General features: G+C 45.2%; 1 protein-coding gene across 1 annotated transcript in view; it reads right to left on the reverse strand.

The window, feature by feature from the left end:
• Positions 1–25,427, reverse strand: part of rims1b (regulating synaptic membrane exocytosis 1b) — a 688,681-nt gene that overhangs the window by 92,522 nt on the left and 570,732 nt on the right. Inside the window, exon 10 of the mRNA XM_041187360.1 lies at positions 13,226–13,349. Coding sequence (XP_041043294.1) covers positions 13,226–13,349 — 124 coding nt within the window. The remainder of the gene's footprint in view (positions 1–13,225; positions 13,350–25,427) is intronic.

The raw sequence follows: 25,427 nt of genomic DNA on the forward strand, positions 1-25,427 counted from the left end.
TCTCAGTCTCCACCTGAGATCCCCACATTACAGATGCCAGTCTTTAGCCAATTCGATTCACTCTACGTGACAAAGAAAGAGCTGAAAGCACTGGATAATACAATGGCTATGGCCTTTGACAACATTCCAGACTTGTGCTCCTAGCCAAGGTTTTCTACTATTACTTTGATATCTACTTGACAATGTGGAAAATTGCCCAGCTATGTCCATGAAAAGCAGGACAAATCCAATCCAGCCAAATTACTGCTCCGTCAGTCTACTCATGATCATTCACAAGGTGATGGAAAGTGTCATAGACAGTGGTATCAAGCGGCATTTATTCAACAATAACCTGTTGACTGATGCTTAGTTTGGGTTCCACCAGGGCCACTTGGTTCCATGCCTCATTACAGTCTTGGTCCAAATATGGACAAAAGAGTTGAATTCCAGAGGTGAGGTGAGGGTGACTGCCCTTGACATCAAGACAGCATTTGACTGAGTGTGGCTTAATGCCACACACACTCCTTGATGGAGCCCTAGCATAATTTAAGTCAACGGGAAGCAGGGCAAAACTCTCCGCTGGTTGGAGTCATACCTAGCACAAAGCAAGGTGGTTGTGGCTGTTGGAGGTGAATCATCTCAGCTCCACGACATCACTGCAGGAGTTCCTCAGGGTAGTGTCCTGAGCCCAACCACCATAAGCTGCTTCATCAATGACCTTCCCTCCATCAGAAGGTCAGAAGTGAGGATGTTCACTGATTGCACAATGATCAGCACCATTCGTGACTCCTCAGATACTGAAGAAGTCATGTCCATATGCAGCAAGATGTGGACAACATTCAGGTTTGAGCTGTTAAGTAGCAAGTAACATTCTTGCTACACAAGTGCCAGGCAATAACCACTTCAAACAAGAGAGAACCTAACCATCGCGTTGACATTCAATTATGTTACCATTGCTGAATCTCCCACTATCAACATCCTGGGGGTTACCATTGACCAGAAACTGAACTGGACCAGCCATATAAATATTGTGGCTACAAGAGCAGGTCAGAGGCGAGTAACTCACCTCCTGCCTCCCTAAAGCCTGACCACCATCTACAAAGCACAAGTCAGGAGTGTGATGGAATACTCCCTACTTGCCTGGATGAGTGCAGCTCCCACAACACTCAAGAAGCTCAACACCATCCAGGAGAAAACAATTTGCTTGACTAGCACCCCCACCACCAACTTAAACATTCACTTCCTTCGCCACCGACACACAGTGGCAGCAGTGTGGACCAGCTACAAGATGCATGGCAGGAATTCACCAAGATTTCTTAGGCAGCACTTTCTAATCCATGATCAATACCACCTAGAAGGACAAGGGTAGCAGATAGATGGAAACACCACCACCTGGAAGTTCCCCTCCAAGCCACTCACCATCCTGACTTGGAAATATATCGCCATCCCTTCACTGTCGCTGGGTCAAAATCCTGGAACTCCCTTGCTAACAGCACTGTGGATGTACCTACACCACGTGGACTCCAGTGCTTCAAGAAGACCACTCACCACCATCTTCTCAAGGGCAATTAGGGAGGGGTAATAAATACTGCTCTAGCCAGTGATGCCCACATCCCAGGAATGAATAAAATAACATTTACCCTTGGAGGGAGTGCAGCTTAGATTTACCAGAATGTTACCTGGAACCAGGGTTAGATTCCAAGGAGAAATTACATAAACTCAGATGAAAGCAAAATACTGCTGATGCTGGAAATCTGAAACAAAAACAGAAAATGCTGGAAAAACTCGTGGAGAGAAAAACAGAGTTAGTGTGTCGAGTCAGTATGACTCTTCTTCAAAGTCTTCATAAACTCAGGTTGCATTGCCTGGAATCTACAAGGTTGAGGGGTGATTTGATCCAAGTTATCATGATATTAAGGGGAACCGACAGAGTAGATAGAAACTGTTTCCACTGGTTGGGGAGTCCATGACTAGGGGGCATAGACTAATAATTAGAGCCAGAGTTTTCAGGAGTGAAATTAGGAAACACTTCTACACACAAAGGGCAGAATTTTCCCTTCCTGCCCACATCAGGTTTCATGGTGGGACCCAAAAAATTAGACACATGACAGGCGTAAAGATAGTTTGCAAATCTTCTGATGGCGGATTAATGGCATGTTGAGGATCCTGCTGAGCGGTGGCGTGAACACTACCTGCATTCATTACCATCTTATGAATGTTCATTAAATTAACTTCTCACCAGAATTACGTGCCACCTTCCAATATTGTGTCACACCAGCAGGAAATCACATTTGTCTGAATCCCATTGAAAAAGGGTGGCGTGCAGCTGGTGGACTTCACTTCACTCACAACTTTGAGGTGAGAGCAACTTAAAGAGCCGACCTTCAATAGTGCTGTGCCAGTCTCGTTGTGTTGTCACTGGAATGTCACACTGCTGGAGCTGGAGGGTTGATCTGCTCATGATGCTTGCTTCCTTAGTCACAAGGACACGACTGTGCAGTGGTACTCAAGCAGGGCTCAATTTTCAAACACTGACCAGTATTGCGAGCAGGATGGTTGGGATGGGAAGGGGACGGGCAAGGGTGTAGGGGTGGTTGGCTACCAGTGGGTGCCATCATTGTCTAGAAGGACAGCATTGTGCTGCGGTACTCATACAGGGCTGAGCATTCAGAAACCAGCATTTCAACCGGGGAAGGGTTTTGGGGGGTGATGGGGAAGAGTGAGCACAGGGGGAGCAATGGTGAAGGAAGGCTTCACAAGATGTTGAGGGGGCGAAGAGGACACAATGGAAGGCAAAGGGCAGGAAGGCTTTTCAAGAAGGTGGAGGAGGGGGAACAATGGGAGGCAAAGGTTAGACTGAGGGGTGGGAAGCTGGAGCATGGCAAAGGTAACTGAAACAATGGGGTGAAAGGGATAACACAAGTATGAATGAGAGGGGGTATACACAGTCTCTAGAATAGGAAAGGGGGGTGTTACTGTGCCAGGGGAGGGATGGGTCGAATGCAGACTCTTAAGTTCAGGGGGTGGTGTGGCAGAGGTTTGGAAGGGAGACAGTGGACAGCGTAGTCATCAGTCCTGAGGGCAATGGGGAACTTATTGTGAAAGGCAAAGTCCATGGTCTGGTGCTTGCAGTCAGCAACCAGAGTAGAGAGAGTCCTGGGGCTGTGTGGACCTCATCGTCCACAGTCAGACAGTGGAAAAAGTCATGGGGTACAGCGGGCATTGCTGCAAGAGTAACCACTGGGAACATGGTGCACTCCTGCTCCAGCGAATAGGCAAGGGCTGTGTGCTCTGTAGGAATAACGCAATGCTTGGTGTGCAGAGCAGGCTCACAGTCGCTGTCCATGGGCTTGTCTGTCTCTGTACAGGGCTGCAGATGGGATGTTGGTGGTCATGGGAGGCATCTGCAGCCTGAATTTGAGGAGCACATAATAAAGAGGGGGAGGGGTGGCGAGTATGTGAAGCTTTTCTAGGGTGGCCAGGTGGTGGGGGGGGTTGCAGCAGTTGTGGGGGTGAGTGGAGTGTACCTCAGTAGCTGAATGTGTACACAGCCTCTAAATGGGGAGGGGTACAGGTCGACATGGGGTATGGGCACATAAGTAGTGATAGGCTCAGGGGGAAGGGTAGGAATGTCCACCACAAAAACAACAGATCCAGTCTTACTGAGGGAGGCTTTAAAACAACGGATGGGAGCTCTACCTTCACATCATGAGGTCCCAGGTAGATTCCTGGGACATGGAGAGTGGGAAGGGGAGCATCAAAGCACGTTTTGAAATAACAGTGCAGAATTACCATCTTGCTCTTTTGGAGTCATTGGGGCAGTTATAAATCAAAAGTTTAAATAAATTTGGAGGGGAGGGGTCTGAAGCAGCATGAGAGGAGTACATTGCTGGACTAAGGGGCCCTTTCTGGGGGAACCCTCTAATGTGTTGGTGTTGCAAGAATGACCTGGAGTCTTATCAGAGAGAAAGAAGGAAGAGCTCCTTGCGAAGAAAGCCATTGGAAGCCAAAGCATTTATCAGCGCTTTAACAGGGATATTCCAAAGTCATGACTTACATCACATTCGCAGCATATCAGCATTAACACATCATAATGTGAATTTGGGGAATGCAGGCAATCAGTAAGGAGGCACAGATGCAGCAGATATGGCATTGGCTTGTCACATGCTGTCCAGGATTGGTAGTCCTGAAGGGCCAAAGGGCATCCAGTCATTAATCATCAGCAGCTTCTTGTTCATTAAAATGCCAGAACAGAGACTGGAGCACTGAGCCAGGCATGCCTGTGCTCGTCCTGAGCTGTGGTAGATCACATATGCCACATTCTTCGTGAAGACTTAATGCCCCATGGAGTGGGAGACTATCCCCTGCCAATGGCTTTAAAAGTGACCACCGCACTCAATTTCTTTGCCTGTGGGTCATTCCAGGGATCCACAGGGGACCTGCGCAGCACTTTGCAGTCTGCAACTCATTGATGCATCAAGGTCACAGATGCCTTTTACAGCAGGTACATCATTATGTTAGGTTTACTCTGGATGAAGAGAGCCAGGCTGAGAGATTTTCCCACTTTGCAGCTATCTCAAGCTTCCCAAGAGTGCGGGATGCAATCGACGATACACATGTTGCTTTAAGGGCTCTGTGGCAGCAGCCCCTAATGTTTATAAACCCCAAAGGCCACCATTCCATCGACGTACAACTGGTGTGTGAAAAGCACATAATGCACATTTGCGCCAGGTACCCTGGGAGTTGCCATGACTCCTACATCCTGAGTCACTCTCAGGTGCCTGAGATATTCAAAGGGCCTGTACGTCTGCAGGGATGGCTGCTTGGGGATAAGGGCCACCCACTGAAACGCTGGCCGATGACACTGGTGCGTCGCCCTCAAAGTCATTCCGAGGAGAGGTACAATGCTATGCAAAGGTCCACACTCTCCCTCATAGAGCAGACGATAGGGCTTCTGAAGGTGTGCTTCAGATGCTTGGACCGCTCAGGTGGCTCAGTACAATACACCCCCGGACAGGGTTTCCTCTTTCATCACTGTGTGCTGCTCCCTTCACAGCCTAGCACTGTAAAAAGGTGATCCCTTGCCAGAGGATGAAATGGAAGAGGATGTGAGCTCTTCGGAGGTTGAAAATCAGGAGGCCCAGGAACCCCAAGGGTCAGTTTGAACGTGATGACACCATAGAAGAAGCAAGACGTGGGAGATGTGCCAGTGGCAATTTAATCGCTGCTAGATTCCAGAGGAGTAAAGTGAAGGCAAGGAGAGATGGCCATAGTCCTCCTGGCCCTCATTGCCATTCCGTTTCATCTCAAGGGATTTCCAAACAATCGATTCAAGAATGAGTCCAGCATTGACACTTGTACCCTCTGGCCTCATGATCACCAGGCCATGATCTCCACAAAGGTCCGCGATGCCCTTTGTATGCGCTCACTCTGGGAACTGAGAGTCCACTCAACAATGAGAGCGATGTGAGAAGTGACTTGAAGCAGTCCTCGCCACATAATTAAGAAACCACAGCGAGCAGTGAAATGAGGACATGGTTAGGGATCTCTTCCCTTCTATGTCTTGACCTTTTCCACCATCACTGAGGACACACAACTGATGCTAATCACTCAAAGCTGATGTGCTGCCCTCACACAATGGTCTTTCCTGAGGGAGAAGGGTTAGAAGCACCTAAATCACATACTTCGAATAAAGATTTTAACATTTCTCCCTGACATCACACAATGGTGCAGAGACTATCTTCCCTGAGGTTGACATCAGTGCATAAATCCACAGGCCCAGATGAGATGTATCCCAGGCTGTTGAGGGAAGCAAGGGAAGATATATCAGGGGCCCTGTCAGTAATTTTCAAATCCTTTCTGGCCACAGGTGAGCTGCCTGAGAACTGGAGGACTGCTAATGTTGTCCCATTATTAAAAAAGGGAGGAAGGGATAGACCAAGGGGCCCGCTCGCCGAGGGGAAAATGACGCGGGATGACGTCGGGAGCAATCTTAAGGAAGATGAGTGGACAGCGAAATCAGCTATCCGCCGGCCGACCTGTCAATGGCCAATTAAGGCCATTGACAGGTTCATTAAGATAGTTAAGTGCCCAGCCTGACCAACCTTAAGGCTGGCGGGCAGACCAGGAGCCCCAGCGGCCTGTAGATTATTAATGAAACTTCATCCACTGGCGTTTTGTAAAAATTTAATAAATTTAATGAGTTTGTTATCAACGTGTCCCATATCGTGTGACATTGTCACATGAGGGGGACACGTTAATAATTTTTAAATGTCTCTATTTTTAGAGTTTACTTACCTTTCACTAATCTCCCTGAGACAGGACTTTGCCTCAGGGAGCAGTGCGCTTTAATTGGCCCGCCCACTCAAAATGGCAGCCGGCCTCGATTCAGCGGCGGAGTTTGGCTGCCTGCCCGCTGCCAAAACGGTGGGGCCCGCCCACCATCCGAAAGCAAAATTCTGCCCATAGAATACAAGAGCAGGGAGGTTATGCTGGAACTGTATAAAATGCTGGTTAGATCACAACTGGAGTAGTGCGTGCAGTTCTGGTCACTACATTATAGGACGGATGTGAATGCACTGGAGAGGGTGCAGAGGACATTTACCAGGATGCCCCCTGGGCTGGAGGTCTGAGCTATGAGGAAAGATTGGATAGGCTGGGGTTGTTTTCCTTGGAGCAGTGAAGGTTGAGAGGGGACCTGATAGAGGGGTATAAGATTATGAGGGGCATAGATAGAGTGGATAGGAAGGCACTTTTTCCATTAGTGGAGGGGTCAGGGGGCATAGATTTAAGGTGAAAGGTAGAAGGCTAGGAGGGGAGTTGAGGAGAAGTTTTTTCACCCAGAGGGTGGTGGGAACCAGGAACTCACTGCCTGAAACGGTGGTTGAGTCAGAAGCTCTTGTAACATTTAAGAAGTATTTAGATTTTCACTTGCGTTGCCATAGCCTCCAGGGCTTTGGGCCAAGCACTGGAAAATGGGACTGGTGTTGTCAGATCTTTGTTGACTGGCATGGACTTGATGGGCTGAACGGCCTCCTGTGCTGTAACCATTTATAAGTCTATAATCACGTGAATGTGAATCGCACAGAGGGAGGCCAGCATTGAGTGGGAGGATGGATAAACCTTGAAATTAGAGTTTACATATTCACAATGCTTTCAGTTGACTAAGCCATTTCCATAAGCATCAAATGTATTAACAAAAGTGCAATATTTTTACAGTGGGTTGCACACCTGTGACCCAAAGATGAATTCAATATTTCTTAATTTTCCTTACCCTACTGCTACGCCTGGATGCAGCCCCGACATCCGCAGCAGAGGTGGAGGCAGCCAGCTAACTGCTACGTCCTGATGTCTGCCATGACTTTGGCGGATGTCCTCTGGTGACCTGAGGCCTGGTTGGGGTCACCTGCTCAGGGGCAGATGCGCCCTCGGCAGCCTGAGCACCTGGAGTGGATGAAGTCACAGGCCGAGGGCACTGTGACCAGAGGAGGCCTCCGGGGTGTCCAGCTGACGCTAATCCTCTCTGTGGGTCCCTGAGGGCTCTGCCCTGACTCCTGCAAGGAATGGTGCACCCGGAGGGAGGTCAAGGTGCCTTGTCCCCACGTTGCCTACAACTTTATGGTGCTCATCAGGGTGTGTGGCCATGGATTGCACAGCCCAGCACAAATCTAGCAAAACCTGCTGGACCAAGGTGTTCATAGTTGTCACCAGCCTTCCCACAGTGACGTCAAGGCGGAGTCACAACATCAGACAAAATGCAGACTGACTCGTCAATCGTTCGCTTTAGTCTGCTAAGTGAATCCGAATCTCTGCCTGACGTTCTGCTGCCGGTTGTTGCATCTCCAGCATTGAGTTGGCAGCTGCTTCCAGAAGCTCATCATCTGACCTGGACTCAGTAGTTGGCTAGTCCCCACCAGCCGTCTGAGTGCCAGAGACCAGGGTTGTCCATGCCTCCGACTGCTGCAGGGATGCGTCAGTGAGGTGTTCTTCAGTAGGTGACCCCGAGCCTAATCTAGAGTTATGTGTCTCTGCACTGGTGAAGGGTGTGGGTGAGCACAATGATAGTTCTTCCTCAGCTTCCTCTTCGGATATGGTTTAAGGGCTGGGACCTGAGCAGGCCTCGATCTGCTGGTGCCTATAAGATAGAGAATGGAGTTTTAGTTGATGAGCATGAGGAATATAAGATTGCATGTCACTCACTGTGAATGCCAGGATGTGATGAACACACGGAGGTGTGATCCGTACTCGGTTGCTGAGACAATCTGATCTCCCTTTCCCCACTAGAGCGATCCCTGTCCTCCCCAGGGATCTTGGTTGCAGCCTCCTCAAGCTCATCAAGGGCAATGATGTCAGCTCTTTCCCCCACACCTGCTCCCTGCCATCGGTCTGCGTTCTTTCCCGCCTGTTGTGGGCAAGCTTGCCCTGGATGAAGACAAAAGAAAGTGATGAGAAGGGATGGAGCAGAGTTTGGGAAAGAAACAGGCCGCCTGTGTGTGGTGGGCTCTCCCCAGGAAGGGCTGAGGATGGAGTGAGAGCAGCATGTTAGATGGGGCGGTGGTAATGTGAAAAGTTCTGTTAGTCAATCAGTAGTGATATGTGTCCCCCACTAATGGTTGTGCAAGATCGCTGAAAGGAGTACCCCATTCAGTGCATGATGCCATGATGAGAGTTTGATGTTGGAGGGAGCTGAAGGATGACTTACCCTGGCGGAGTGCATAAGATCATTCACCCTCTTCCTACACTGGATCCCGCTGCGGGTGCGGTGCAGTGGATGCACTGACATCCCTTGCGATGGCCTCCAAAGCTGTGGAGATGAGTCATGCTAGTGTGTTTCCCAGAACCTTCCCTGGGATAGAGGACAACCTTATGCACCTGCATTCCTCTGATGTCCTGCCTTCATGTTGAGGCTTGCAGCCGCTTTCTTCTGGGTGGAAGATATCTCTACATGTGTCCTGGAGACAGGTGGGCTGGAGAGAGTAAGATGTGAGTGCTCCCGTGGTGTTTAAATATGGTGCTCAGACCTTCGACCCTGCCAGCTAATCGTCGGGCAGATGAATCAGCTCTCGACCTGCAAGGTGCTTCAAAGAGATATTTGCCTGTGCATAATTAGTGAGCTTCCCAGTGCGGAATCGAGCACAATTTCCTGTCGTTCTGAGCAGCGGAAAATACACCACCAAGCCCGCCTGCCACCACACTTAGCTTCAAAAATAGAAAATTTCACCCGAAGTGTTATTACCTTATGTTTGGAAATCTCTTCCACAAATGCCAACTGATGCTCGTTCAAATGTCAGTTTTAATTCTGAGAATTTTGTTAACCAAAGATATTAAAATATGGCACAAAGGTAGGGAGATAGAGTTGGACCGCAGAAGAAACATAATTTCACTAAATGGCAGAAAGGGCTCAAGGGGCTAAATAGTCCACTCCTATTCTTGTGTTCCTAATAAAAATGAGACTTGTTGCTCCTCTCACCTCCTTTTGTATTCAGCTTGACTCTCTACTAACACAAACCTGACACTTATCTTCAGCTGAAATAACAACAGAAAATGCTGGAAGGGAGATTGAGAAACTGCACCTCATCTTTCAGTTTGGCACTTTACAGCCTTCCAGACCCAAAACAGAGTTCAACCATTTGTTAACTCTGTTCCCCATTTTGTTTCCTTTTCTTTGCTTGTTTCAGTTTTTCTCTTTCATTTCTTACAGTAGCATACCTGCTCTAGGCACATCTTTTTTTTCTTTGTTTCTTTTCTTGACTCATCACAATTTAACCCTGAAAGACAACTCTTCTGTCATTCAATCTCTCCTGTTTGCTCCCCTTCACAGGCCTTCCTTTTGTCCTTCTCCTACCCAGTCCTGGCTCAAAATCTATTACATCTCAAGCTTTTCCAAGTTCGGAGAAAAGGTAATTGACTTGAAACATGAACTCTGTTTCTCTCCACAGAAGCTGCCTGACCTGCTCAGTATTTCCAACATTTTCTGCCTTTATTTCAGATTTCCAGCATCCACATTGTGCAGCTTTTCAATTTGTCATAAGCTTTGTTTCACTGTTTCCTTTTAACTTCAACATCCATTGTCAAGGGAACTCTGCATTGTTATTATTTGTCTACAGCTTCACAAACCTTACTTAGCATGCCAAATGCATTTAGGCATGTGTACTCCAAACCCATCCTCAACCAGTCAGATCCTCATTCTGAACTACTCTTTTTTAGCCAACATATTATTTACTTTTAATGTACAATCACTTGTTAACTGTGTAACAATCTCTTCATTTCTTTTATATTAATTTATGTACAGCAGTTATGGTGTAACCCTGTTTGTGGAGTCTGCCTCATGATGGTAACATGGGAGATCAAGTTATAAGAAGAACCCAGAATGAAGATATATCTAAAGATCTGTACTGAACTACACTGTGGGCTCAAAACACAAAGCACGATGGTTAACTCAGCGAAGTCAAAGTCTCACTAGAGTCAGCAAGCTCTGCAAAATGATTTAACCTGTAGGAGGGCTCGTACCAGGGAAGAGAAGCAGACTGAGTATAGTAAAGTTGAGTACGATGTACCTTTGAGAGAATGCACTGGACTAACCATGTGACAGTACTGACCAATCCATGGACAGTTTAGGCTTCTGGTTCACTGTAAGTCTGGAGCTGGTCTTGGCTGTGGGAGCTCGCAAGGATTTAGTGCTCTGCCTTCTGTTGCAATAAACAATCACTATTTGTTCTTATGTCAGTCTCTCTCCGTTATTGATAGCGAGCATCAACTAATAAGTGTATATGAAGGCGTGTCATTCGAATTTACTTGACTAGCGAACTCACAGACTCAAGACATAAAACTGGTGATGAGGTTGAAAATAGTAAAATTGTAAGACCCCTGAGTGAGAATCCACAAGACAGATGAGCAAAATATTACAAAGAGAATCTCTACTTATGAAGAAAAATAGATGGCAATCAGAGCAGAAAGCAGTGCTGCAGTTTTCAATTTGAAAAAAAGAGAAAAGAAAATAATCCTGCAGAATTGCGAACGTGGGAATATCGCCAAAACTCAAGAAGAGTGTGAAACACAGCACAGAAAAGCTGGCAGCTGCAGAGATGGAGTTGAAAGAAAAATGGTGACTGCTCTTAAAGCGGTCTTACATTTAAAGAGGTGCATGCCAGAAAAATAGCCATGGACAGAGAATTATAAGAGACCCCAGAGAGAGAGCAACTCTGTGGAAGGCAAATGACGAATCGATCGAGGGCAGTCAAGAAAGCTGCGGTAAGCAAAACACCTGAATTTGTCATTAACTGGGAAGCCCATCGGAAGTGCAGTCCCTTTGCAGTCATTCACAATGTCCCATTTCAGGTGTGTCGATCCATTTGACTCCATTTCAGATGATTGGTCTCAGTATGTTGAACGCCTTGCGTTCTTTTTACTGTTAACAACATTGCGGGGGAGTAAAAGAAGAGGGCGATTCTTTTGTCCACATGCTGGAGCAAAATGTACAGGCTGATCCACAGCCTCACATCACCTAACACCCCTGACTTGAAGACTTTCGACAAGTTAATAAAAATTGTACAAAACCATTTGAGACCAAAGGCCTCAGTCACTATACAGCGCTTCAACTTCAATTCAAGGAATAGGCTTCCAGGGGAGACAATAGCTGACTCTGTTGCCGTTTTAAAGGTATTAACTAAACATTGCGAATTCGGAACGTCCATTAGTGATATGTTGAGAGACTGACTGGTATGAGGGATTGGAGACGATACTATTCAAAGGCGTTTGCTAGCCGAAGCTAATCTAGACTACAGCGAGGCATTAGAATTAGCCACAGCCATGGAGAGTGATGTTAGAAATTCAGAAGCTATAAGAGATGCACAAAATGGCGCCATCCATCTGGTAGGGCAGGACAGGCCGGCAACAAAAGGCACAAAAACATTGGACCCCAAAGAGAGGCAGGAAACGCCCCTATGTACAGATCAGTAAAAAACAGCAATACCACAGTGAAAACCCACAAAATGAATGAGAGAAATGCATCCAGTGGGCAAGTGAAAATTCAAACAAATCAAATGCTTTTTGTGCCACCGCTATGGTCTGCAGAGATAGGCTGAGACAACATTTTAAAGACAAAGGGAGAAATCATGAAATATGTCTCATGGAAGAACCAGAAGAAATAGAATCAGACATCCATTCATTATATAACCTGAAAGTGGGTAGAACCGAGCCAATCCAAGTAGTCATTATAGTCAATGAACAACCTGTTAAGATAGAAGTTGATACTGAAGTGTCGATGTCTGTCATTGGAGAACAGACATTCAGATACTTGAATAAAGGAACCCATCCTTTAAGATTGGAAGTATCAGACACTGAGAACATACACGGTTGAAGAAATAAGACTGAAAGGGTTATGTCAAGTCTCGGTGACGTATGGAGATCAGTCTGAAAGGTTGCCCTTGATCGTGGTGGCTGGACAGGGCCCCAGCTTAATAGGCTACAACTGGCTCAAAAAGATGAAATTGAAATGGGCCGAAATTTTTCAAATTACAACGAAAGGCTTACAGGAATTGTTTAAAAAGTATGCTTCCATTTTCAATGCTGAGTTAGGAAGGATTCAAAGGCTACAGGCCAGAATCCAAGCAGACCCAAATGCAACCCCCAGATTTATAAGAACCAGACCAGTCCCTTATGCTCTATGGGTCAAGGTTGAAATCAAACTGAACAGACTGGAAAAATTGGGTGTCCTATAACAAATGCAATTTTCTGAGTGGGCGGCACCTATCGTACCTGTACTGAAGCTGGACCAAAGTGCGTTTATGCGGTGACTATGAGCTAACTGCCAATAAGTTGGCCAAACTTCATAGACACCCGATACCCAAGATTGAGGAATTGTATTCGAAGTTGGCAAGGGACACTACATATTCGAAATTAGACATGAGTCTTACCTACCAGCAGGTAGAATTGGAAAATGACTCTAGGGAATTAGTACATTAGTATACACTGAGGATTGTATCAATATACACATCTACTCTTTGGATTCTCCTCAATGTCTGCTATCTTCCAAAGAATATTGGAAAACTTATTCCAAGGGTTGCCTCATGTTATCATTTACTTGGATGACTTATTAGTAATGGGACTGACCGGCGATGAACACTTAGCAAATCTAGAAGAGATGCTCAAACACTTTACACAAGTGGGGTACGTTTAAAACGAGAGAAGTGTCTGTTCCAAGCCGAGGAAGTTTACTTGGGCCACAAGACAAGATTGCAAACCTTACCCAATTGGCCTTGAAACAACTATTTCAACTTGAAGTTCTGACTTTGATTCCAAAATGATATTGTAAACTTCTTCATTTGTAGCTCCTGGTAATGGTTTACCATTCCATTCAAGAACTTCATCACCTGGAATAAAAGTTTCAAAATTATTCTACATTTTCTGAAAACTTTACTTTCATACATTTTCACACTGAATAATACTTTGCAATAAAAATAACATTCTGATATTTCACATATCTCACCGAACACTAGTAATAATCGATACATTTTACAATAGATACCTTACAGCATGCACTAACTGTGATACACACTAACTGTGCGTGTGCAAGAACTATGGAAGTACATGAGATACTGTGATGACTTCTGTGTTGTCATTGGAAAAACAGAATTCAAGGGGCAGAAAGCTGGATAATTGGAATTGACCAAGTGTATGATAAAAGACAACAGTGAAATTCTATTTCCATACCATGTAAAAACACTGCCATAGGAGCACACTATGTTCAGCCCGAGATCCAGATGTGTGCCACTATGGTTACTAGAAAGTATGCAAACACTCTTTGGAGAATTATTGCTTGGCACATCAACCTACAGTTTTGGATTTGACTATCTCATCGTGCTAATGGCCAGCCTCCCACATTGCACCCCCCGAGAATTTGAAGACATCCAAAACTCTCCTGTCCCTGCCCTGAATCATGCAAGCATGTTCACCCATCACCCCTGTTCACTGACCTACAGTGGTTCTCGGTCAAGAAATGTTTCAATTTAAAAATTCTCATCTTTGTTTTCGAATCCCTCCATGGCCTCTCCCCCTCCAGTCCCATGTCCACCTGAGATCTCTGCATTCATCTAATTCTGGCCTCTTATGCAGCTTCAATTTTAATTACCCCACCATTGGTGGCTGTGCATTCAGTTCTGGAATTCCTTCCCTAAACCACTCCGCCTCACCACCTCGCTTTTCTCCTTTAAGACATTCCTTAAAACCTACTTCTTTAATGGAGCTTTTGGCCATTCCTCATCTGGTTTGGTGTCATATTTTCTTTTATAAGGCTCCTGTGAAGTGCTTTGGGATGGCCTTTGAGGTTGCAGGGAAGGGAAAGGTGCAGGACCCATAATTCCCGACTCCCTATAATACAGTCAGGTACAGGGAAGCTCAAGAGTGGCCATTCCCACCTGGAGGACAATTGATGGCAACTTAAGGACCTTATGCAGAGGGTGCTGGTGAGAGGTGACTGAAGCATTGTGGGAGAAGTCATTGCAGCCACAGCGACTCAGGAGGGAACCGAGGAGAAGGACTCTTGCACTCAACAGGAGGAAGAGCATCCAACAGAGGGCGCTGGTGAGAAGTGACTGAAGCATTCTGGGAGAAGTCATCGCAGCCACCATGACACAGGAGGGAATCGAGGAGGACCCACTGTCAAAGAACAGAATAGTCCCAAACATTTCATTGCTGCAGCGTTTCCATCCCTCCGTCCTCCTCAAACCTAAAAAAAAAGAGGAAGAGGCAGTGCCTTCAGGAGTGCACCAGACCAGCGAGGGACACTCTTCTGGAAGTGGATTTTAAAGAAAAAGCAGCTGATTAGTGAGTAATCCTGGGAGCAGACTCTGAAGGAGGAGCACTGGAGCGGTGAATATAAATCTAGCTTACCTTGGGGATTCGCGACCTTGTCTCCAGGGAGGAGCACCGGAGCAGTGACCTCAGGGCACAGAGTAACTGAAGCCAAAACTGAAAAAGTGATGTCACAGGAAAGCTGTGACCTGATTGGTTAGTAGGAAATCTGCACCAAATTTGAAAAAAAAAACACTGCAAAGCCAATTAATAAATTAGTTATATAAGTAGAGATGGCTAGGCAGGTGATGTGCCATAGCTGTATGATGTGGGAGCTGGCAGATCCCATTTCGAGCCGCAGTGACCACATCTGCAGCAAGTGTTGGTTGCTGGAGGAACTCCGGCTCAGAAATGATGAGCTGGAGTCTGAGCTCCGGACGCTGTGGCACATCCGGGAGGGGGAGAGTTACCTGGTCGCTTTGTATCAGGAGACAGTCACACCCGGTAGATTAAGTACCTCAAGTCTGGTCAGTGGTCAGGGTCAGCAGGGTATGACTGCAAGTGAGGCAGGTAGATGGATCCTGTGTTCAGGAACAGAGGAGCCTCAGCTCTTGACCTTGTCCAACAGGTACGAGGTACTTGCTCCCTGTGTGAATGAGGAAGAGGGCTGTAGGGAGGATGAGCCAGCTGACCACGGCACCGTGGCACAGGAGGCCATTCAAGAGGGGAGAGCAAAAAGACAAGTGGTAGTTGGAGGGGATTCTATAATTAGGGGAATTGATAGCTTCCTTTGTAAGCAGGATCAAGAGTCCCGCATAGTATGTTGCCTGCCCGGTGCCAGGGTGAGGGACATCTCTGACCGGCTTGAAAGGATATTGGAGAGGGAGGGGGAGGATCCAGTTGTTGTGGTCCACATTGAGACAAATAACATAGGGAAGACTAGGAAAGAGGACCTGTTTGGGGATTATCAGGAACTGGGAACTAAATTAAAGAACAGGTCCTTAAGGGTTATAATCTCCGGATTACTACCTGAGCCACATGCAAATTGGCATAGGCACGCGAGAATAAGGGAAGAAAACACATGGCCAAAGGAGTGGTGCGGGAAAGAGGGGTTCCATTTCCTGGGGCACAGGCATCAGTACTGGAACAGGAGGGATCTGTACCGTTGGGACGGTCTCCACCTGAACCGATCTGGGACCAATGTTCTAGCAAAAAGGGTAAGTAGGGTGGTCAACAGGACTTTAAAATAGAAGGGAGGGGGGAAGGGTAAAACTCCAAGAAGTATGACTAATGGGAAACAAAGCAGCAGGTTAGCATGTAGAGTGGGTGGATTCAACTTCATGGAAAATTATGAAAAAACTGAAAAGAAAGGAGAGCCCAGGAGAGGCTATTAAAGTCTCCAGAACACAAAATAGGACAGAGTGTTTGGAAAGGAAGGGCTAGGAATCTAACTTCAAGCACATCAGATAAAGGGATGACAATGAGAAAGGGGATGAGAAATACAGGATTGAAGGTGTTGTATCCGAATGCATACAGTATACAAAATAAGGTAAATGAGCTTGTGGCGCAGATTGAAATTGACAGGTATGATGTGGTGAGCATTACGGAAACATGGCTGCAAGGGGATCAGGACTGGGAGCTAAATATCAAAGGATATACATCCTATCGAAAAGATAGGCAGGTTGGCAGAGGGGGTGGGGGTGCTTTGTTAGTAAGAAATGAAATTAAATCGATAGCAAGAAATAATATAGGGTCAGATGATGTAGAATCCGTGTGGGTAGAGTTGAGGAACCGCAAAGGTAAAAATACCATAACGGGAGTTATGTACAGGCTTCCGAGCAGTAGTCAGGATGTGGGGCACAAGATACACCAGGAGGTAGAAAAAGTGTGTAAGAAAGGCAAGGTTACAGTGATCATGGGGGATTTCAATATGCAGGTAGACTGGGAAAATCAGGTTGGTAGTGGATCCCAAGAAAAGGAATTTGTGGAACGTCTACGAGATGGCTTTTTGGAGCAGCTTGTGGTGGAGCCCACTAGGGAACAGGCAATTCTAAATTTAGTGATGTGTAATGAGGCAGATTTGATAGGGGAGCTTAAGGTGAAGGAACCCTTAGGAGGAAGCGTCCATAATATGATAGAATTTACCCTGCAATTTGAGAGGAAAAAGCTGGAATCAGATGTAATGGCAATTCAATTTGAATAAAGGCAACTACAGAGGCATGAGGGAGGAGCTGGCCAGAATTGACTGGGAGATGAGCCTAGCAGGAAAGACAGTGGAACAGTAATGGCAGGAGTTTCTGGGAGTAATTTGGGAGACACAGCAAAAATTCATCCCTAGGAAGAAGAAGCATACTAAAGGGAGGACGAGGCAATCATGGCTGACAAGGGAAGTCAGGGACAGCATAATAGCTAAAGAGAAAGCATACAATGCGGCGAAGAGCAGTGGGAAACCAGAGGATTGGGAAGCCTACAAAGACCAACAGAGGACAATTAAAAAATAAATAAGAAGGGAGAAGATTAAATATGAGGGTAAACTAGCCAGTAATATAAAAGAAGATTGCAAGAGCTTTTTTAGATATATAAAAGGTAAGAGAGAGGCAAAAGTGGACATTCGGCCACTGGAAAATGACGCTGGAGAAGTAGTAGTGGGGAACAAAGAAATGTTGGAGGAACTGAATAGGTACTTTGCGTCAGTCTTCACAGTAGAAGACAGGAGTGACATCCCCAAAGTTCAAGAGAGTCAGGGGGCAGAGGTGAGTATGGTGGCCATTACCAAGGAGAAGGTGCTGAAAGGTCTGAAGGTGGATAAATCACCTGGACCAGATGGATTACACCCCAGAGTTCTGAAGGAGATAGCTGAAGAGATAGTGGACGCGTTAGTGGTGATCGTTCAGGAATCACTGGAGTCAGGGAGGGTCCCAGAGGACTGGAAAATCGCTAATGTAACCCCCCTGTTTAAGAAGGAAGTGAGGCAAAAGATGGGAAATTACAGGCCGATTAGCCTGACCTCGGTCGTTGGTAAGATTTTAGAGTCCATTATTAAGGATGAGATTTCAGAATACTTGGAAGTGCATGGTAAAATCGGGCAAAGTCAGCATGGTTTCATCAAAGGGAGGTCATGCCTGACAAATCTGTTAGAATTCTTTGAGGAGGTAACGAGTAGGTTAGACAAAGGAGAGCCATTATCTACTTGGATGTTATCTACTTGGACTTCCAGAAGGCCTTTGACAAGGTGCCGCACAGGAGGCTGCTCAGTAAGATAAGAGCCCATGGCGTTAGAGGCAAGCTACTAGCATGGATAGAAGATTGGCTTTCTGGCAGGAGGCAGAGAGTGGGGATAAGGAGGTCCTTCTCAGGATGGCGGCCGGTGGAGTTCCACAGGGGTCGTGTTGGGACCACAATTTTTCACTTTATACATTAATGATCTAGATGAAGGAACTGAGGGTATCCTGGCTAAGTTTGCAGATGATACAAAAATAGGTGGAGGGACAGGCAGTTTGAGGAGGCGGGGAGGCTGCAGAAGGATTTGGACAGGTTAGGAGAATGGGCAAAGAAGTGGCAGATGGAATACAACTTGGGCAAGCGTGAGGTCATGCACTTTAGTAGGAAGAATAGAGGCATGGACTATTTTCTAAATGGGGAGAGAATTCAGAAATCTGGAGTGCAAAGGCACTTGGGAATCCTAGTCCAGGATTCTCTTAAGGTTAACTTGCAGGTTGAGTCGGTAGTTAGGAAGGCAAATGCAATGTTGGCATTTATTTCAAAAGGACTAGAATATAAAAGCAGGGATGTGCTGCTAAGGCTTTATAAGGCTCTGGTCAGATCACATTTAGAATATTGTGAGCAATTTTGGGCCTCGTATCTACTATATTATCCACTATAATACAGATGTGTGAATAATTTAAGCATATGCTCTACTTTCATCTAAATGATTATCCTGTGCCTTATGTCTTTATAATGAAACAGGGGCCATTTTATAAATTGTAAGTCTGTTTCTGGTTATGTGCTTTACGGTTTGTTTCAAGCAATGTTTTGCTGCTTGTTTGCTCATAGTGGAAGGATGTGTGGCCCTGGAGAGGGTACAGAGGAGGTTCACGAGGATGATCCCAGGAATGAAAGGCTTAACATATGAGGAACATTTGAGGACTCTGGGTCTAAACGCGATGGAGTTTAGAAGGATGAAGGAAGAATCTGATTGAAACTTACAGAATACTGAAAGGCCTGGATAGAGTGGACGTGGGGAAGATGTTTCCATTAGTAGGAGAGACTAGGACCTGAGGGCACAGCTTTGGAGTAAAGGGAAGACCTTTTAGAACAGAGATGAGGAGAAACTTCTTTAGCCAGAGAGTGGTGAATCTATGGAATTCATTGCTACAGAAGTCTGTGGAGTCCAGGTCATTGAGTGTATTTACGACTGAGCTGGATAGGTTCTTGATTAGTAAGGGGATCAAAGGTTACGGGGAGAAGGCGGGAGAATGGGGTTTGAGAAACTTATCAGCCATGATTGAATGGCGGAGCAGACTCGATGGGCCGATTGGCCTAATTTCTGCTCCTATGTTTTATGGTCACTGTCCACTGCATTGGTAGAGCACCCAGTAAATGCTAGCGGCCTCCTTGCTGGCTTGGGAGGGGGGTGGGGGGACCCTCCCGATCAGCTTCCCTGTGGCCCATGGAAGATGCCAAAGGCAAGGATCGCCCCCTTGGAGAAACCCCTCACTCTCCTCAGCAACGGCTCCCTTCCTCCCTCTTACCTGGAATCCAGGGCCTCCTCCATGGTCACCAGTCCAGCCGCACTGGAATACCAGCAGTGACCACTGCTCCCAGTGTTGCTGCTGGGATTAAAGAGTTCTCGGCCTTCTTATTGGCTGGCAGGATCTCTGCCATTAAAGGGACTTAAGCCCCAAGGCCAGGAAGCTAACTGCCAGTCACTGACTTGTGTCAGGTCTCCTGGAAATGGCCAAGACCCCGAGTTGTCCCCGGCTTTCCAGCCACTGTCATTGGGTTCCACCACCGGTGGCATTAACTTCAGTCCAACGAGTTTATAACCTACACAGTTAATATATCATAGATGTAGAACTTGGCAGAGTCACAGGTTAAGAGAGTACGAACTGATCTTGGCTATACAACATTGCTGCTGGTAATTCCAGAGGCTACTTCCTGCACCAGTTTCAGTGTAACTTTAGATGTTGATGAATTATGGGACATTTTATAGATGTTTATTCCTCCTTAATAAAATGCTCCTCAGTGTTTAGCGTCCACAATTTTCATTTTATTCAGTCATTGGAATCATATGCAAAAAGCACACACAAAGACCCATTTGCTTTATTGTGGCTTGGCCAGTCCAGCTGGAGCAATCCTCTCTCAATCCACTTCTCTTCACACTCCCATATTTCTTTCAGTTACCAATTTAAATACTTATTTGGTTCTATTTAAAATGATGTTATTCATTTCCCCACTCTCATTCTGTAACATCACCTGCCTCTCCTTTGCCTTAGCTGTTCTGCTACTGGAACTCTCATCCAACTCAACTATTCCACTGTTCTCCTGGCTAGCTTCCAATCCTGTCCCCATCATAGGCTTCAGCTCTTCCAAATCTTGCTTGTATCCTGTATCACACCAATTCTCACACACCTTCACACCTGTACCCCCAACACCTTCAACTTAAAAGTCTCATCCCCTGTTTAAATACTTTCATGGCTTTGTCCCTCTTCATTCTCTGTAACCTGCTCATGCCCTATAGCTCACCTCGAGCTCAGCATTCTGCCATCTAAGCTTCACCCTCTGGAATTCTTCTTTAACCCCTCAGCCTTTCTATCTCCTCCATTAAAACATCCTTGAAAATCCATCCCTCAGATCAAATATTTTGCTACCATTCCTAACATCTCCTCCTTTGGCTTTACATGACTTTTTGTCTAAGTATGCCACAATGAAGCATTTTGGGAACTTTTTTAGGTTTAATGAGCTAAATAAATATAAGTTATTGTTATAATCTCTTCTTCCAATTATAGTAGAGCATACCGATAAAGTTCTACATGCTCTGCTAACTGCCGACTAAGTTTACAGCAGTTTGTTACTGATTTCCCAACCGAATGAAAGCAATCTTTTACTGTCACTCAAAATATCTCATGAGGTTACAGTCTGCTTCAATTGTCACTTGTGGTAAGGTGCATGTTCCAATAACTGTCTGTATAAAAACATTTCTTCTGGCTTCCTGGGGACACCATTTAAAAGAGCGCGAAGAGAAAGAGAGAGGGACACAATGTAAAAGGGCACAGGGAGAGGGTAGGACACCAATTAATAGAGTGTGAAAAGGGAGAGAGAGAAAGAGAGAGCTGATACAATTTAAAAGAGCACAGAGACAGAGAGTGGGACATCATTTAAGAGTATGAAAAGAGGGAGTGAGTGTGAAACACCATTTAAAAGAGTATGAAAAGAGAGAGAGTGAGTGTGGGAGGCCACTTAAAAGAGTATGAAAAGAGAGAGAGAGTGGGACATCATTTAAGAGAGCATGAAAAGAGAAAGAGTGTGGGAGACCATTTAAAAGAGTATGAAAAGAGAGAGAGAGAGAGAGAGAGGGACACCATTTAAAAGAGCATGAAAAGAGAGAGAGAGTGGGACACCATTTAAAAGAGTATGAAAAGAGAGAGAGAAAGAGAGAGAGAGTGGGAAATCATTTAAAAGAGCTAGGGGCCAGTCTGTGGCTTCAGAGTGGACTGGCCATGTTCTGAGAAAATCAAAGTGAGACGTCATAGTGAAACAGGTAAGTAATTGGTTGTCTAGTAATTTTCTCACTTCTCTTCTGAAACTTGCGTAATTTATTAATAATTGTAAGGTTTACTCGTGATAATAAAGATTATTATTAATGGGTTTATTAATTACAGAATTAAGAGAAATAAACTAGTCAACGCATAATAAGGTTGGCAAGGCAGGAGATGTGTTGAAGCTGCAGTATGTGGGGTATTGTGGACGGACACCAGTGTGATCCACGACAAACACGCCTGCAGTTAGTATCTGCAGCTCCAGGAGCTTCAGCTCAGAATCACTGAGATGGAGGCCAAGCTATAGACACTGTGATGCATCAGGAAGAGGGAAAGTTGCCTGAAAGTGTCCAGAAGGTGGTCACACCCCTTAGGATAGGGTTGTCTGATTTGGTCTGTGATCGGGGACAGGAGGGTGTGACTGCAAGTGAGACAGGTAACAGGATTGAGAAGACAGAAGTGGAGAAACCTTAGCCTTTGCAACTGTCCAACAGGTCCAAGGTTCTTGCAGCCTGTATGAAAACAGGAGCTGCAGGGTGGATGAGCAAACTGACCATGGTACCATTGTATAGTCAGGGCGAGAGACACAGTTCTCTGCAGCTGAGACCGAAAGTCCAGGCAGCTATGTTGCTGGCACAGTGCCAGGGTTCAGGGCATTTGCTCTGGGCTAGAGAGGAATTTGCATTGTGGGTGGGGGGAGGGAGATCCAATTGTCGTGGTTCAGGTAGGTACCAACAACATATATAGGACAAGGAAAGAGGTTCTACTCAGTGAGTATGGACAGCCAGGAGCTAAACGAAAAAGCAGAACCTCAAAGGTGAGTAAGGTTAGAGAGATGAACGTGTGCTTCAAAGACTGGTGTGGGAGAAATAGGTTGCGATTCATGGGGCACTGGCATCAGTTCTGGAGTAAGTGGGGGCTGTATCATTGAGATGGTCTTCACCTGAACTGGGACCAGTGTTCTTGTGAGTTACAGAATCTCAGATTTGATACTGCACAGAAGGAGGCCATTTGGCCCATTGTGCCTGCAGTTCCTCTCTGAATGACCAACCTAATACCATTTCCCAGCCTTCTCCCCCTAATCATACACATTCTTCCTTTTCAGGTGACAGTCTAATTCTCTATTGAATGCCCACTCCCTGGTTTTGGGAACTTTCTTCTTTGTTCTGGGACCTTTCTGTCTTCATCCTGGGGCACCCACAAATCAACTGAACTAAAACTGCTTTCTGTTTCTCCCTGTCTCTCTATAGGCCTCTGTCTCTGGACCCTTGCTGGGCAACAACGCAATTGTTTTCCACCTTATGTTAGCTTTAACTTCCCCAAGCTACGAAACCCACCCGCTGCATCCCCCCATAAAGAGTTAATGTCTTCAGAGCTAAAAGAAGAATATGGGCTCAAAATGTTAACTCTGTTTTTCTCTCCATAGATGCTATTAGACCTTCTGAGTTTCTCCAACAAGATGTAGAATCAGTTTGGGTCACTTGTGGGAATAGTTTATAGGCACCCAAACAGTAGTTACACTTTAGGACAGAGCATATAGGAAGAAATAAATAGGATGTATAAGAAATAATTATCTTAATCTACACGTAGATTGGGAGAATCAGATTGGCAAAGATAGCCTGAAAACTGAGTTCATAGAGTGTTTTCAGGACAATTTCTTACAGCAGTATGTTCCAGTGCCAACCAGGAAGCAGGCTATCCTAGACTTGGTAATGAGACGAGATTAATATATAACCTTATAGTAAAGGAGCCTCTAGGCAACAGCAATCATAACATGATAGAATTTCACATCCAGTTTGACAGTGAGAAGTGTGGGTCTAAGACTTAACACTCACAACTAAACTTAAATAAAGGTAAATGTAAGGTTATGAAAGCAGAGTTGGCCAAAGTGAATTAGCAAACTCAGTTAAAAGGTAGGACAATAGAAATGCAGTGGCAAACTTATAAAGAGATATTTAATAGCTCTCAGCGAAAATTTATCCTAGTGAAAGAAAGACTCTAGGGGAAGGATGCATCGTCCATGGTTAAATGAGGAGATAAGGACAGTATTAAATTGAAAGAAACACTGTACAAATCTGCAAAGATTATTGGTAGTTCAGAGAATTGGACAGCTTTTAAGAACCAGCAAAGAATGACTAAAAAATAATAAAGGGGGAGAATGTAGAGTATGAGAGAAAGCTATCTAGAAATATAATATCAGATAGTAAGAGTTATTTAAGTATTTAAATAGGAAAAGAGTAACTAAAATGATTGCTGGTCCTCCAGAGGGCGAGTCTGGGGAATTGAGAATGGAAAACAAGGAAATGGCAGAGGCGTTGAACAGGTATTTTGTGTCTGTCTTCATTGCAGAAAACTTAGAAAACTTCCCAAAGATACTTAAAAATCAAGAGGTGAAAGTGGAGGAGGAACATAAACAATCACCATCACCAGGGAAAAGGTGCTGGGAAAACTTTTAGACCTAAAGTCCCCAGGACTTGATAACCTGCATCCTAGGGTTTTAAAAGAAGTGGCTGGAGAGTTAGTAGATGCTAGGATAAAAGCAAAATACTGTGGATGCTGGATATCTGAAACAAAAACAAAAATTGCTGGAAAAACTCAGCAGGTCTAACAGCATCTGTGGAGAGGAAGACAGAGTTAACGTTTTGAGTCCATATGACTCTTCATCAAACCTAAAGAGGAATAGAAATAGTAGACGCATTGGTTATGATCTTCCAAAATTCCTTAGATTCTGGAAGGGTCCAAATGGATTGGAAAATAGCTAATGTAACACCTTTATTCAAGAAAGGAAAGAGACAGAAAGCAAGAGAATATAGACCAGTTAGCCTAACATCTGTCATAGATGTTAGATAGATTCCTAGAATCTGTTATAAAGGAGGTTATAGCAGGAAACTTAGAAAATCATAATGGAATCAAGCAGAGTCAACATGGTTTAGTGAAAGGGAAGTTGTGTTTAACTAATCCATTAGATTTCTTTGAGGAAGTAACAAGGAAGGTGGATAAAGGGGAAGCTTGATTTCCAAAAGGCATTTGATAAGTTGCCACATCAAAGGTTACCTCATAAAATAAGAAGTCATGGTGTAGGCTATAACACATTCGCCTGGATAAAGGATTGCAGAGAGTAAGGATAAATTGATGTTTTTCGGGTTGGCAAGCTGTAAATAGTGGAGTGCCACAGGGATCAGTGCTGTGACCTCAACTATTTACTATCTATATCAATGACTTGGATGAAGGGAGCAAATGTATTGTAGCTAAATTTGCTGATGACACCAAGATAGATAGGAAAGTAAGCTGTCAAGAGGAGATAAAAAGTCCACAAAGGGACATAGGCAGGTTAAGTGAGTGGACAAAAGTTTAGCAGGTGGAGTTTAATGTGGGTAAATGTAAACTTGCCCACTTTGGCAGGTATAATAGAAAACAGCATACTATTTAAATGGAGAGAGACTGCAGAACAATGTGGTACAGAGGGATCTGGGTGTCCTGGTATGTGAATCACAAAGAGTTGGTATGCAGGTGCAGCAAGTGATTAGGAAGGCAAATGAAATGTTGGTATTTATTTCAAGGGGAATGGAATATAAAAGTAGAGAAGATTTATTGCAGCTATATAGGACCTTGGTGAGACTACATCTGGAATACTGTGTCGAGTTTGGCTTCCTTATTCGAAAAGGGATATAACTGCATGAGAAGCAGTTCAGGGATGGTTCATTTGACCGGGGATGAAGGAAGGGGCTTGTCTTATGAAGAAAAGTTGAATACATTGGACCTATGCCCATTGGGGTTTGGAAGAATGAGAGGTGATCTTGCTGAAACATCAAAAGATCCTGAGGGGATTTGACAGGGTGGATACCAGGAGATTGTTTCCTTTTGTGGGAACACAGTTTAAAAATAAGATGTCACCCTTTT

The sequence above is a fragment of the Carcharodon carcharias genome, chromosome 5 (assembly GCF_017639515.1).
Source record: "Carcharodon carcharias isolate sCarCar2 chromosome 5, sCarCar2.pri, whole genome shotgun sequence".
NCBI classification, from domain to species: domain Eukaryota; kingdom Metazoa; phylum Chordata; class Chondrichthyes; order Lamniformes; family Lamnidae; genus Carcharodon; species Carcharodon carcharias.